Source organism: Sciurus vulgaris, assembly GCF_902686455.1.
Source record: "Sciurus vulgaris genome assembly, chromosome: 9".
Taxonomy (NCBI): Eukaryota; Metazoa; Chordata; class Mammalia; order Rodentia; family Sciuridae; genus Sciurus; species Sciurus vulgaris.
Genome location: NC_136469.1, coordinates 112,664,065 through 112,680,097, shown reverse-complemented (window position 1 = coordinate 112,680,097; position 16,033 = coordinate 112,664,065). Strand labels below are relative to the sequence as shown.

General features: G+C 40.7%; 1 protein-coding gene across 12 annotated transcripts in view; it reads right to left on the bottom strand.

Moving 5' to 3' along the window:
- Nucleotides 1–16,033, bottom strand: part of APBB2 (amyloid beta precursor protein binding family B member 2) — a 346,284-nt gene that overhangs the window by 159,245 nt on the left and 171,006 nt on the right. For all 12 annotated transcript variants that reach the window (XM_079152829.1, XM_079152827.1, XM_079152828.1 and 9 more), the window contains one exon: nt 9,389–10,204. In XM_079152829.1, coding sequence (XP_079008955.1) covers nt 9,389–10,204 — 816 coding nt within the window. The remainder of the gene's footprint in view (nt 1–9,388; nt 10,205–16,033) is intronic.

The window sequence follows — 16,033 nt, the reverse complement described above, 5'->3', positions numbered from 1 at the left end:
AAAGAGATTTTTTTGAACTGTTCTGTACTTTTCAAAAAGTTAGAAGAAAGGACTTTGACAGGCTTTACTGTAAAGACATGATAAATGAGAAGACAGAAATGTGTCAGCTGATTTAAACATTATAGAACATGTACATGATCAAAACATCAGGATACCCCATTAATAAGTAAAAATTTTATGTTTTTGTGTTAAATAAAATTAATGAGACAGGAGGATTGCAAGTTCAAAGCCAGCCTCAGCAATTTAGCAAGGCCCTAAGTGATTTAGTGAGACCCTGTCTCAAATTAAAAGTAAAAAGGGTTGGGGATATGGCTCAGTGGTTGAGCATGCCTGGGTTCAATCTCTGGTAACAATAAATAAATTAATTATTAGTTATTTAAATAAAATTAAGAAATATTTTTAAATATATAAAACAAGTCACTTTTCTCACTGAATTGTTTTTGATTTTGGAAAAACAATTGTTTTTCACAAAAATTATGATGATGACATTAATGGGTGTCTTATTTTTTAAATGAATAACCTTTAAAAATATCTCAGATTTAATTTCTAACATAATAAATGCTGATAGGTATAGCTCACATAAACAAAAAAAAGTTTAAGGTTCAATTATGATTGAGAGTATACACAGGATTCCCAAGAACAAAAAAAAAAATATCAGCTGGGCACCGTGGCACATGCCCAGTGGCTCAGGAGGCTGAGGCAGGAGGATTGAGAGAGTTCCAAGCCAGGCTCAGCAACTCAGTAAGGCCCTAAGCAACTCAGCAAGACCCTGTCTCTAAATAAAATATAAAAAGGGCTAGGGATGTGGCTCAGTGGTTAAGACCTCTAGGTTCAATCCCTGGTACTAAGGAAAAGAAAAAAAAGAAGTATCAGAGAACACTGCCTTAAGGCCATCTCTTCTTTTGCTTCCTTTCAGCTTCTTTTTCCTGTGTGCACACCATAATTTCATAAATCCCTTTCCTCTCTCCATTTGCTTCTCTCTTTAAATCAGTATAAGCCATTCAAGCCAAGTAATGCCTTACCTGAAACTTCACTGTCCTTATCTGTTCTACACATTTAACACTTGGTAAAAAATCTACCTAGTATCACTATTTATATTTTGAGGTGTTTTTCCACAGTAATTTTTGAAGACAAGCAAGTCCTGATACTGTTGGTTCTAGTTGCTGAGGTTCTGCTAGTGAACAAAACAGACGGATGCTTCTTAATACAGTTTACAGTCCAGCCTCAGAAGTGTGAGACCAGAAGTACCAGCATCAACTGAGAACTTATTAAAAATGCAGAACTTCCACAATTGAAAGTTCCATTTTTCTTTTTTAAACAATACAGAATTTCAGGCCCCAGCCCAGACCCACTAAATCAGTATAGTGTTTCACAAGGTCCCAGGAGATTTCCCTGCACATTCGGTTGAGAAGCAAAGGACTTACGTGCCCCCTAACTAGTGTGAACTTCTCAGAGGTAAACCATTACTTTGAATTTGTTCTAAAATCCTGAAAGAGGCTGATGTTTGTTATGGGAAAAGAAGGGAAGTGTAGACCACTGTGGAATAACCTCCTTGTCCACAGTAACAATGGAATGAAAGGAAATGTTGGCCAAAGCCCCCCACCCCAGGAAAGCGGAGCAAGAACTGTATAGTTAGCTCACTACTGAGAAGTATTCCTAGAAGCTTCTATCAGTAAGTACCTGATCACCCCCAGCCCTTTAACTTTCTTGCCACACCTCTCATCAGTCCCAATGTGTTGGAGCTGGGGGTCATCTCAGACCTCTCTCTGACAATTTCACATGGAATTCTGATGCCACCCCAAGCAATAACTGTAAAAGGTTCTATATTAATACTCTATATGTCTATAGAGTAACCCGAGATTAAATAGGATTTCACAGGCCAGACATCTTGTATCCATTAAACATCACAAATACTATGAAGTGTATGAGAAAGTGTCCTGGCAGCAAGAGGACCACAGTCAGCTTCCCGAAGCAACCGTTTACAGAATGGAGCTCACCTTTATAACATCCTAGATGCGACAGTTCAGTGCGTCCAGTGGATATTATAACCCTGAAGGAGAAAAGTATCAAACTAACAGTGTCCCTAATGACGCTATGGAAGAATTCTGAGGGGGATTTAATTCAAGCATGAACCGATGAAAAGCTAAACAAAAAGGAAAAGATCAAAAGCTTATATATGGTAAACATCAACTTTCCTCTTAGGTATGCACACCAGTGATTGGGATCTTTTCTTTCTCTCTTTCAGACCATTCCACATGGAAAATTAACCACATATAATTTTCTAATAGTCAAATGATTTTTTTTTCAATCTGCTTGAATATGAAGATTTTATTTCACTGTTTTACACACAAGGGTGCAAATTAGGGAAACACAATACATGCACTGTAAGGGTTGGGGCTGGGTGTGTAGCTCAGCACAGAGAGTGTGCTTACCATGCAGGAGACCTGGGTTGAATCCCCTGGAAATGAGAGCCAGGGTGGGGGTGGGGGTTGCTAAGTGCCTTTACATTTATGAAAGCTAACTGGGCATATTAACTGAGTCAGCCTTAAGGCACAAAATTTATGAACCACCCACATCCTAGCTTTTGAAAAGCTAATGTTTTCCCTCCTCTAACCAGATTAACAGATGGAAAACTCTGAGGAGTCATCTAAAGATGTCTTTGGAAATTTCAAGCATGTTTTGCTTAACAGTTCATGTCACACTTTACAATTCTACCAGAAGGCATGGGCTGAGAGGACTATGATTAAAGGAAGTCCCCAGACTCAAGGCTGCTGCTACTACGGCACTGTACCTGTATGCAGCTCTGCCAGGCACAATCGACAACAGCCTGGTTCATTCCACCGGCTGAGTCCCTTGCCCTGGGGAGCAGCGGACCACAATTCGACGCCTTGAGTGGAAGAGGGCAGGACCCGTCTAGAAGAGATTCTGGTCTCTGACATTTGGACTCAGGGTTGCAAGATCTCTCAACTTACAAGAGAATCAACAGGTGCTTATTTTTAAGTAAAATGTGTTACTTCTAAGCAATGGCATCTAATTCAAGGCTTTCTGAATATTGACTATGGAACAAAACACAGTTCTGGGTTGCCTTCTATTATGGAGCATACTAGGTTCTCCAGGAAGCAAAAGGTCTGCCATGAGTGGTGGCAAAAATCTTGCCGTCTGCGAATACGCACAAGACAGGAAAGACGTGCGAGATGGATCCAGAAACCGGCCATGAGAGGTGAGAGCGCTGTGAGTGGAAAAGGCAGAAAAGACAGGGTTGCCTGTGGACTCACCAGTGTCACCCACCACTCTCAGTGCTGCCCACGTCTGAGCGCTGAAGTTGTCACCGCACCATATTGCCTTGGCGTTGCCTAAAGTTAGGGTCACAGCCTTTCTCTTCATATTCTGCAGAGCTCCCGTGTGGTTGGTAAGCAATGAGTGTTTCTTCAACTGAGACAGGAGTGTGGCCATTTTTGATATTCCTCTCTGCTACAGTTTGGATAGGGTTTGTTCCTCCGAACTCATGAAGGAGTTGGATCCCCAAAGTCTTAGTCGTTAAGAAAGCGGAAACTTAATCCGACTCTAGTGTTTAAAAGTGGGGCATTTGGGGACTGATTAGATTTAATAATGTCATTATGATGGGGCCCCATGATTGAATCCCAGTGGTTTTATAATGAGAGAGAAAATGACCAGACAGGCAGACACAGGTGCTGCCCCAGAACTCTGCCAGCAGGAAGACCATCACTGGATAAGGTCCCTAGGCCCTGCACTTTCTGAACCATGAGCCCAAATAAACCTCTCTTTTTTATAAAATAGTCTGCCTCAGGCATTTCATTCTTGTGAAGGCAAGTGACCAATACACTATATGTTCTTAAGCTTTGATCAAAAGGAAGAACTTTGGTTTCACATGCCAAGTTCCTGAACTATCTCACCCTCCAGAGCTGAGCTGTACTGCTAAATGTTAGCTTTGCAGTATCTTGATCATGGTTTTTTTTGCCTTTTTGGCTCATAGTACTTCACCCTCTCATGGCACTTTCTGGATACAACTTATATTTATCTGCTGTCCTGAGTGTATTCATAGACTGCTTGACTTCTGCTGTCACTCACCTCATCATGCTGCCTTTTTGCTCATAGTACACTTTATTGGGGACCTAGTATACTTTATTATGGAAAGCAACACAAAATTATCTTAAACATTCACCTGAACACATTTTGTGTCTAGCATTTTCCAAAAATACCAATGGAACAAATTATTTTCTTCCTTAAGTTCATAAGGTGAGGTAAGAAATATTTTTATACATTTTTATACCCAAGGCTCTAAAATCTCATTTAGAAAACACATGATCTACCCCAGAACAGAGCGTGCCCCAACTATTTTGGAAATATCTCACATCTGCCTTCTTAAATTCCTCCTGTCACACCATGGAACACTCAGCTGAGAAGACACGACAGGAAGGCTAGTGAATCACTCAGTGCTTGAAAGATTAAAATTAATACAGCTGGGCAAAACAGTTAAAAACTGGACCTTCCTTATATTCTGGAATTTTAAAAGAGGAAAATTTATGGTTGAACTACCAAAAGCCATTTGGGATAAAATGAACATTTAGAAGAGTTTTTCAAAAGTATGAAAAATACAAACTTATCCAATGCTCTAACACTCTTAAGCCAGCTGACTCTGGAAATGAGAAGTGTTGCCAGTCGTGTTGACATAAATAGGTTTGTGTCTTGGCTTCTGCCCTCACCCACTATTCCGCTTACAAAAGAGCTCCACTTCGCTTGCCTCGAGACTGGAAATCAATTGATTTAAAACATCAAAGGACTCAAACTCTACAGTAACATGGATCAACCTGCAATTCCAGGCAAAATGCAAAGGCAACTGAAATCATCTGGCCCTTTTCCTTGGTACTGGCTCCTCTGACGTATGGCACTATGAACTCCCATGCAAATAATCGGTGGTGGTAGAATGGGTTACTGGCCCCCAGTTCTTCATCCCTCCCTGGAGCCTAAGCTAGTAAGAATCGCCCTGTCCAAGTGCTCTACTAATTATTTTATACCAGCTGTGCTCACTTTCTCCATGTCTACAGGTGTGAGGACACAGAGGATATCAGAGAACATGCAGGGTGATCATGACTCAGTTCTGTCCATCCGACCTGCAGACAGGTAACATTTATGAGGCCTCTCACTACATGTCACACAAAGCATGAAGAAATTCACACACACATACACACAATGAAGTTTTAAACCTAAGTGGAAACTTTTAAGTAAGGTAGCAAGCCCTGAGAAGCACTCTACAGCAGGCCTGGAAACATTTCTTTGAGGCGACAGAGAAAGGCCTTTGCACAGCTCAGAGGGTCTAGAGAGGTATCACAAAGGAGATAGCTTAAATACCATCTCCTCTGGTAAGCTGAATTGCTTACCAGAAGGAAAAGATCCCCTAAAATATAATTTTCCATTTTCTAGACTCTCAAGATCACTACCACATGCATCCAACTGAACAGGATGAAGTCTAATGTGTTCAGCCTGTGGGGTCACATGCCTAAGTCTCAAGACAGTGGTACAATAGAAAAACACTGGACACTGTGTCCAAAGACCTGCATTCATCCCCATAAGGTTACCTGAGTGTGAGAAAGAACTAAGAACAGGGCCTGACACACAAGTGGCCCTAGAATTTCAGCACGCCTAATGCAATAACTGTGGTTATTCAGTCCCGCCTATATGAGGCAACATGATCATTTAAGTTATAAAACATGTAGCCAGTACCAAAATCAAGACAATGATTAAGATATAACAACAAATGGCCTAGTCAACACACCAGGGCTCTTGGAGGATATGTAGATGGCCTTCATTTTATTCAATTAATCATGGCTTAATTACTTAAGCTCATCTGCTACATTCCAGGTATTGACAATACCAAGATGAAGATGAACCAACTCACACCATGAGGGTCCAGAAAGTCTTAACTAAAATCAGAGCCCAAAATACAGGCAAATCGAAATTAAGATAGAAGTAAACCTTTATGTCACACCACTGTACTGATAACCATTACTAATATTACCAGGCTCTTGCTATATGTCAGATACTGTTCTAAGAGTCCCTTAAAGATGCCCTCACTTAACCTTTAATGATAGGTTGATGCCAAACCCTACCACCACCCCCATGTTATAGGCGAGAGGCTACATGAACTTCCTGGAAGTAGCAGAGTTGGGATTTGAACTCGGGAAGCTGAGTCTAGACCGCATGTCATAATAAGGAGAGTCAGAAGTCCATTGTCACACCATTTGGACTGGTTTCTGCTGTGTATAATCCTGCCTTTGTACCCTTTAGCAATGAAGCCGACTTTGAAATGTCATTACATGAGATCCATCTTGAGCTGGGGCGTAGCTCAGTGGTAGAGCATGTGCTTCATGTGTGCAGAGCCCTGATTTCATCCCCAGGAACAACTACCAAAAATCCATCTCACAACATACTATGTCTCCAATTTTGTGAAGCTCAAATAAAACCTAAGTTACATGCTGGCACCACGGATGCCAGTATCCCAGAAGCTTCGAAATGATGCACTTTAAAGTTTTTATGAAGCAAATATAAAACACAAGCAATCAACAGAGAGACCACACAGTCTGACTGACACGTATTTACTGAACCACTATGCTTACCTGGGGCCACTGAGGAAGTGCACCTCTGACCCAACCCAGACCTCACTCAAAGTTCTCACTTTAACTATCAAAAATACACCACGCTTTGTTTTAGAGTCAGGGTGCAGGGACTCTCTGACTTCCCTAAACTATGGTGGTCCAGTGATGTGATATTACAGGTGCTTTTCTTTTCCCTAAGAGCCTCTTGCTTTCTCAAAGCACCAACTGCACATAGTAGACATGGAAAAGCTGGAAGGGCAATTCAGAAAGAAAGGGAAGTAGAAAGTGTCAATCTCTGGGTTAGGCAATGCATTTTATTTTATAAATAGCCTTCTAACTCAAAAAGGACAGGTAGAAATAAGTATTTTTCTAGTTTCCCCAAAACACAGCATATACACTCACAAAACATTGGTGGGACTGCAAATAGGGTATAACCATTCTGGAAATTAATATAAAAGATTCCTTAAAAAAAACTAGGAATGGAACCACCCAATGATCCAGCTATCTCACTCTTTGATATATATCCAAAAAGGGCTGGGGATGTGGCTCTGTGGTAGGGTGCTTGCCTACCATGTGCAAGGCCCTGGGCTCAATACCCAGCACTGCATAAAGGAAAAAGAAAAAAAAAAAAAAAGGAATAGGTGGATATATATCCAAAAGATCTAAAATCAGCAATACTAGGAGAGATACAGCCACATCAATGTTTATAACAGCACAATTCACAACAATCAAGATATGGAACCAGTCTAGGTACCTGTGAACAGATGAATCAGTAAAGAAAATGTGGTATACATACACAATGGTGTCTCATGTAGTCATAAAGAAGAATGAAATTAAGGCATTTGCTGGTAAATGGGCAGAACTTGAGAACATCATGCTAAGTGAAATAAGCCAGACCCAGAAAGTCAAGGGTTGAATGTTTTCTCTCATATGCAGAAACCAGAACAAAATAAGAGGGGAGGGGGAAGTGTGGGGGGATTCCATGAAAATAGAACAGAGGTCAGTAGAACAGAGAAAGGGGACTGAAGGAGAGGGAAGAGGGACAGGAAAAGGGAAGAACAGTGCAATGCATCTGACGAAACTTTCCCGTGTACATACATGAATATACCACAGTGAATTTCACCTTTATGTATACCCATAATGCACTAAATTAAAAAAGTGTAAATAAAGAGAAGAAAAATTAGAAAGAGAACAGGGCAAGGGAGGTGAGGAGGGAAAGCGGAAGTAATAGGGACTGAAGTGGAGCAAATTATAGTCCATGCTTATATAATTATCAAATGATCCCCAGTATTACATATAATAAACTAATTAAAAAAATTAGTCAGCCCAAAAGGTAGTGGTCAAATTTGGAAGGAGGAGGCAACAGTGAGAGGGAGAGGAGGCTTCACTGTAATATCTTCCAGTTAATTTAAAATTGAAGTGCAAGAGAACACGCTGGTTTGGAAGGGCAGCACAAAGGCTGCCATGGCCAGAGGCTGACAGAGAGGCCTTGGTAGGTGGCCTACAAAACAGGAGGTGGAGTCTGATGAAAGAGGCTCAAGGAATAGTTTCTGTAGATGCGCACACCTGCAGGTGACGACCATTCAGGTTCAGGACGTGAATTCTCTATGTGCGTAAAAAGTAATAGTGAGCTGTGGGCTCAGTGACATTACAGAACATAAGTATGATTCTCACCATGTGCAGGGCCAGGCGTTTATGAGATGAAATGGACTCCCCTCAACATCTCTGCTGTCACACCCAGCCACACTAGGCTAAGGGACCCACTGAAAGTCCCAGACTGTTAAAGGGCACTTCAAAAGCACTTCTTTTTTTAAACAAGTTAATATCTTAACTCTCTTCTTCTTTTCCTCCTTGTCATTTCCCTGCCTTATAGGTTAAAAAATGCTATTTCCTTTCTTGGTGTTTGGTTCTATTTGTTATATCTGTCCAACAACGCAGCCTGGAGACCACCAGGGAAGTTGCTGGGATGCCTTTGTGAGTCTTGTGTATATAGACGTGCTCTCACATCTTCCAGTATCTGATCAGTAGAGTGGGGACGATGAGGTTAAAGGTAGCTGACTTTCAGGACCTCGTTTATTTCCATCACAATGTAACTTTTCTGACAAATAAAGATGTTATACATATAGACAAAAGTACCAAATGACAGATCTCAATTAGACCAGCTAAAATTCTCGACTTCTAAATTCATTGAACAAGAACTGAATATCACTTTTCAGTCTCACTTGAAGAGGCTAATAAAATATTCCCTAAATATTTCAGCAGGGCTGATATTTCAAAAGGAAACTGTCTTTAAGGTACAGACTTCTACTGTTTTAAACTTTTAACCTTTCATTAGCTTGGACATAAATTCTGAGAACTTTAAAATAGCTGATTTTCTTAACTGGATTATATCTTGCCTCTAATAACTATGTTTTTTATTTTATTTTTAAAAAACCTGATATTTCTAGGTGGTATACAGAAATACTTCACCTAAGCACTGGCAGTATAATTTTTATATTGATGGTGTTTTACTGCATTTAACCAACAAGATCTAGTTCTTTTACAAAAATGCTTACCAGAGCAAACTACATATGTATGATTCAAAATGAAACTAACCTAACGTGGTCGAGTCTAACGATGCTCTCCATACAAACTGCCCAATTTTTACTCCAAGAGGTTCATGTCCCTGTCTGCCTGGAAATGAGCATTTCTGGTCAGTTTACAGATTTACTCCATCCGTCACTCAAAACACCAACAGGAAGTGCCGCCTGAGGCCACACCTCTCCCAGGGGTACCTGTTTCATCCGGGGAGCTGGGGGAGGCACTGTCTTGCGACAATGTTGTCCAGCTTGACTCCTCGTCGCTTGGCGCCAGGTTCTGGATCCGGTGGAGTGCACAGTCGGTTTTGGCCCCTGTTTTAGGATGATCCTTTTTGGTCTCTGGGCTAGAGGATACTGTGGCTACTTGCCCGTCTTCTGGGCTGGACTGGGGTTTGTTTGGTTTCTGCAGCAGCAAGTCACCATTCCCAATGATGGCGGGGGCCTGGCCCTGGCCTGGCTGGGCTTTCTCTTCCCCGACCCCATGGCAGTTGCCCAGGTTCTGCTCTAGTTCTCTGGTTGAGGTTTCCAGGTCTGCATAGTAATTTAGGAAGCTCTTAGTTCTCCTGGGCTGGGAGGGCAAAATCTCACAGCTGGAGGAATCCTGCGGGTGGGGTTCTTTACCCTCTAACTTCTCAGAAGTTATGTTGATGACCGCAGCGGGGCTGATGTTTTTGTTGGGATCCTGCTGCCCTTGCTCTGCAGCCTTTCGGAGCTGGTTCTCTCCATTTTTCACCAGCTTGATGTTGGCAGAGCCATTTCCCAGCAGGGGCTGTGCAGCTGGATCCGAGAGGCCCATAGCCGCCTGGATGTTAGTTAGTGCATACTTTTTCCTGCATTTGGGAGGTGTGCTGTTCTTGGTGTCTGAGTGTTTTATTTCGGCATTCAGCAGTTCATTGTGGGAAGAACGGAGATTAAGGGTGTTTGGTGGTGTGGCTGGGCTGTTCCGATTGGCGACGTCTGTGGTTCCGCTGCTGGCCATAAACACTGCCAAGGTGTCAGCTCCTGAGTCAGCTGGGAAAAAGGAAAATTGGTCAATCAGATGCTGGCCCTGATTGCATGAGTTAGCATGCGGTGTGAGCTGACATTTTTATACAGTAAATTGAAAGAATCAATGCTTCTGCTGCATGATACCCTCCTGTAGAACTGACCTATTTCCCTCCTTATTTCAGTTAGTTCATATGTTAAACAGGGCAAATAAAGGGCTTAGTATGGATATCCCAAAGTCAATTTTTAGAAAAGCTAAGACATCTAAGGATCTAAGTTTTACTTGGAATAAAAAAAGCATTTTGAATTCATACAGAAGCATTTCCTTCTGGTCTTCATTTTTCACAATCCTGAAAATCATTCCCTTTCCAGACATTTATACATTTGTATCCCATAGTTCCTTTCTGCCACAAAAACAAAAAAAATTGCTCAAAATTTTTCTGGGGCTCTAGTTCTCTTAATCACCCTGAAAGGTCATTGTACAGTGATGTTCCATACATCCAAGCTAATTTTCCTCAACCACATTTAGAAAATGTGTTCCTAATGCCTGGAAAACCAATCCTCCATTAGAGTTTGCTAATGTCTTTATGAACAGTTTTGACCTGGGCTTACTGTGTGTGCCCAACAGAAATTTTGAAGAAATGGTTTAATATCTTTCTTTTTTTATTATTATTTTTTTATTTTTACAGACTGCATTTTGATTCATTGTACATAAATGGGTTCAACTTTTCATTTCTATGGTTGTACACAATGTAGATTCACGCCATTCATGTAATCATACATATACTTAGGGTAATACTGTCTGTCTCATTCTATTATCTTTCCAACCCCCACCCACTCCTGTCCCATTTTCTTCTATACCATCCAAAGTTCCTTCATTCTTCTCTTCCCCTGGCACCACCTCGTTATTATCACAGAAAACATTCAGGCTTTGGTTTTTTGGGCTTGGCATATTTCACTTCAATTTCTTAAGAAAACACAAACACATACAAGCAAAACTACTACTAAAAATGCAGCAATGAGCCCTGGGCCACAGACAACATGTTGGAGTCCCCAGAGGCATCTGAATATATTCCACTGAATTAAAACACAGACTCAGCTGTCTGCAGTCATCATGTGCCCTTGCAGAACTCCTGGCAAACTGACAGTTGCAGTTATCTCAAATATTGTTCATACCATCAGTGATTTATTCCATATGTCTCTTGTTAGGAAGAAAGGCTTTTCAGATTAGGAGAGAATAAAATTCATCAGCAAGAATTTCAAAGGTTTCAGGTTTCCCAGTCCCTGAGCAATGGCTTCCTTATCTGATCCTCTGCCCTCCACATGGACTTTGGTGATCTCTACATCAGGAGCAGAAGAACCAAAGCACAGCTCCTAACATTCTTGAAATTGTATTCTGACAACTCCCTTTTTCTCCCCCAAGCAAAACAGGGATCTTCACAGAAGAGGAGGATAAGAATTTCTCCCCGTTTGGGGACTTAGAATTATCTCTTTATCATCAAATACTGGGGTTGGGAAATTTTAGAAGAGTCACTCATTCTAGAATCTTCCGGGAAGCTAGGGCAATGTCCATGGGCTCTAGGCCATGGGGCCCATAAGCTACCTAAGAGCTATATCCCAAAGAGGCTGGACTTTGGGCCCCATTCTTTAAAATTATAAGAATCTGCTTACCCAGGACTCTACTTCAGTTCTTAGGTCTCGTTTATAGGAATAGAGAATTTAGTGTGTTTCTTCCTTTTAAGTAATGCTCTGGCAATTGAATATGTTTTAAAAATTAAGACTGATCACTACTACCATTTTATAGAAAACATGTTTCAATTTATAGTTTAGTTTCATTTAGGAGTAGTATTTGATATGAGCGGACCCCAGACTGAACTCACATGAACTTTTCCCTGAGATAGTCATAGCATAGATACAAGGAAAGTTGACTTTACTTCCTTGAGAATTTAGAGTGATATGAGAAAAAGGAAACCTTCTAGCTTCCTAAAAGGCATAGCAACCAATTCCTATGAAGCTGTTTTACGATTTTAGGTACTTTATTCTAGCATGTTATTGTTTAATAAAAATTTTATTTGTTTATAACTATAAACATTTTCAGAAAGAATGCCATCTGAATTTCTAAGTGATTTTAATATTTAAGTAGCTTTTCTATTCTGTATGTGACATATCACAACTTTCAGCCATGTTCTCATAAGGCTTTTGGATCCCACTGCCCTCTCAGTGACCAAGTAACTCTCTCCCTTGCTAAAAATCACGGCGGGTCAGGGAGGGGGAGGCTAGATTAGAACAGGACCGTCCTGCAAAAAAGTGGATGTGCAAACTCAGCTCTGTATATGCTGTACCTGGTTGACGTGAGGATTTACAACTGAAAAGGCCTGCAGAGAGCTTAGCACAAAATGTAACAATAACTAACTGCACCTCACTTCTTTGTATCCAAGCCATAGAGGACAGGGCTACCTGCCAAGGCTCCCAAGTTGACCACCACCCTACTTATCTGAGTGACAGAAATGCTCTTGTTGCAGAGGAACAAAGTGGGTAAACTAACAAGAAGGGACAAAGAAGTGGGTCTATGGTTTTGTTTTGTTTTTATTTTTTTGGTACTGGGGACCGAACCCAGGTGTGCTTTATCTCTGAGTTACAACTTAAGCCCTTTTTATTTTGAGACAGGGTCTTGCTGAGCTGCTTAAGGTCTTACTAAGTATCTCAGACTAGACTTGAACTTGTAATCCTGGCTTAGCCTCCAGAGGCCCTTGGGTTATAGGTGTGGACCACCCTGCCCAGCTGAGGGTTTCATTATGAAAAAACAAAAATTCTTCAAGGTTCAGAGGGAGGAGGTTTACATTTCTATTTAAGTGAAAGAAAAATTGTATAAATTTGCTTAAAACCTAATATTTAGCTTTTTTTCTTTGGAAAACAAAAGACCTGAGAAATAAGATCAGATATACTTTCAACACACACACACACACACACACACACACACACACACACACACACAGAGTTTCTTATACTCTTCATTTCTTTGCTCAAAATGGAGATAATACTAGTAGCTACCCCTTCCAGACTTTGCTGAGGACTAAAAGAGATGACTGTCATTAACCTAATGGTTGGCATATCATAAGAGCTCAAAACACGCTAGAGATTATCATCACTTTATAGTTCCCTCCTTCCCTGCATACTTTTGTTTCTGTAGAAGACAGACATTCAATATTCACAGAAATCAGCTTGGGTGGTGGCTAACAGGTGAGAGAAGAAAATGGTCTTCTCTTCTCAGGGTGCAGAAGATCTGAAGGGAAGCAGATAGATTATCTTCTGGGGAGCCTATACCAATCAAGACATGAAAGGGGAGGTGGCACAAACAGAAGGGCTAGCCAGGGGTTCTGTGAGGTATGCTCTAGGACTTTGGACTTGATCCTGAGGCAAGAGTATGAAGGATGAATTGGAGACTAAAGTGTATATGTGAGTGTGAGTGAGGTGTATTTGTTTTTATGTTGGTATCTTCCACTACCACATTCTCAGAGAAGATGATGACTATGGCAAAAGGCATTAAAGAAGCAATGTAAACTAGGAGGTCAAAACAACAATGGTCATCAGAAAAACAGTGGAATGAGATAGAAGGGCTATCACACTCATTATGATGGTTAATATGGACTGTCAACTTGAAGAGAGAGATGTCTAGGATTAAGAGACTTCTGGGAAGACTTCTAGATCTAATAAATTCAGCAAAGTAGTAGAATACAAGATGAACATACAAAAAAAAAAAAAAAAGTTTTCTTGTAACTCCAATAATGAGTTCACCAAGAAAGAAATCAAGGAAACTACTTCATTCACCATAGCCTCAACAAATAGCAATAATAATAATTTAGGACTTAATCTAACTAAGGTGGTAAAAGCCCTCTACAATGAAAATTATAAAACACTGAAGAATAATACTGAAGAAGACCTTAGAAGATGCAAGACCTACCATGTTCAAGGATAGGCAGAATTAATATAATCAAAATGGCCATATTAGTGAAAACCCTAGAGATTCAATGCAATTCCCTGGGTGAAGGGTTCAATATTTTCTCTCATGAGGAAGCTAGAGAGAAGGGGGAAAAAGGTTAAAAGAGGATCTCCTGCAAATAAAAGGGAGATCAACAGAGGAGAGGCAGGCAACCAAGAGGGAAGGAGGATGGGACAGAATGGGGAAGAACTGGGGAATAAACTTGACCAAATTATGCTGTGTGCATGTGTGAATATTTCACAAGGAATTCCGATTTTATAAATAACTATAATGCACCAGTTAAAAACAAATAAATAGAAGAAAAACCAATAGAGTAAAGGAAAGGGAATAGAAGAGGGAGATGGGATGGTTAAGGGGAAGTACTGGGGACTAATATAGCAAATTATGTTATATACATTTATGAATAGGTCAAAAATGAACCCCACCATTATGTATAACTACTAATAAAAACATTTTTAAAAGATTTATGGGGTGTTGATAAGGGTGTTTCTAGACTGGCATGTGGGACAGCAAACTGAGTGTGGAAGAGACCCACCATGAATGTAGGTGGCACAATTCAATAAACTGGGGTCTAGGTGGAACCAAATCCAGAAGGAGGAATCCATGGAAGGCAAGAACTAGATTTCTCTTTAGAAGATGCTACTGCTATTCCCCAGGACATGGGACTACAGCCTCTTTACTTTTCCAAAGCAGATTCTGACCACTGCTCTCTGGGAGGGCTACATCACTGGTGCCTCTTATTCTAAGACTCCAGCATGTTGGATTGAGCAGCTTTTGGTCCATTTTGTTCTCCAGCTTACAGACGGCCCTGTGGGACTACCCAGTTCTTGATTGTGCAAGCCAATTTAATAAATCCCCTTTTATAATCGTATGTATGTATAAAAAATATAAATTCTACTGATTCTGTTCTCTGGAGAACCCTGATTAATATGTTCACCATTCACAAGGCAGGCTCCATCTCCATGTTCCCTTCTTTCTGGAATTACAATGGACTCTGCTGTTTACCAAAGGGGAGCAAGACCTAGACATTAAGGTCAGCTGGGCAAAAATCTGGTTCTTTTCCAAAAGAGTTCCAGCTCTGGTCATTCATCTCTTGACCAGTGTTGGGGTCCAATTTCCTGTTTCATGGAAAGTGCACCCTGAAGAATTCACACCAGAGTTCCTGTTTATTAGCCAAAGTCAAGGAAGCTGGAAAAGCATATGTAGCAGGACAGCAATAACTCCTTACACTAGGCTAATTCTTGTGGGACAAGATGACCCTATTTAAGAAGAATAAGGTTCCAACTGTACTACCTGCTACATACTTTAGGTGTATGCTTCCTGGCAATGTTATGAGAATATATAGTGTTTTGTCAGTGGGGGAAATGTTTTCTTAGTACTAGCAAACAAGTTAGTTGTTTTCAATATGGTATGCCATAGTTAAGATTTAACCTCACACTACCCTACAAAAGATGTGCTGTGCAAGAATAAAGCAGTCTGCGGCTTTATTCCCCAGCCAGCCTGCACCAATAAACAAATTGTCAATTTTAAGACCCAGAGTCTTCGTACATAATTGCAGGACCAAAGGCTCAGTAGTAGATCATTCCAGGCAGACCAAAGCATAAAGATGAGATTCCCATTAGCCACCTGGATTTAGAGGCAAAAATGAAAAAGAATTTGGTGAACTGAGTGATCAGAAGGACATCAGTGACTTCCAACACCTCAGTTTCAGGACAATGGTAGTGGTGGGCAAAGAGTGACCCTTAAGGAGCTTCACTAGGATAAAACTGGAGAGGACAGGATGGCAGTTGGAAGATGATCCTGGGTTACAGGGAGGAATTTTGTTTTTTAACAATGAGTATCTTTGTCATGTTTTA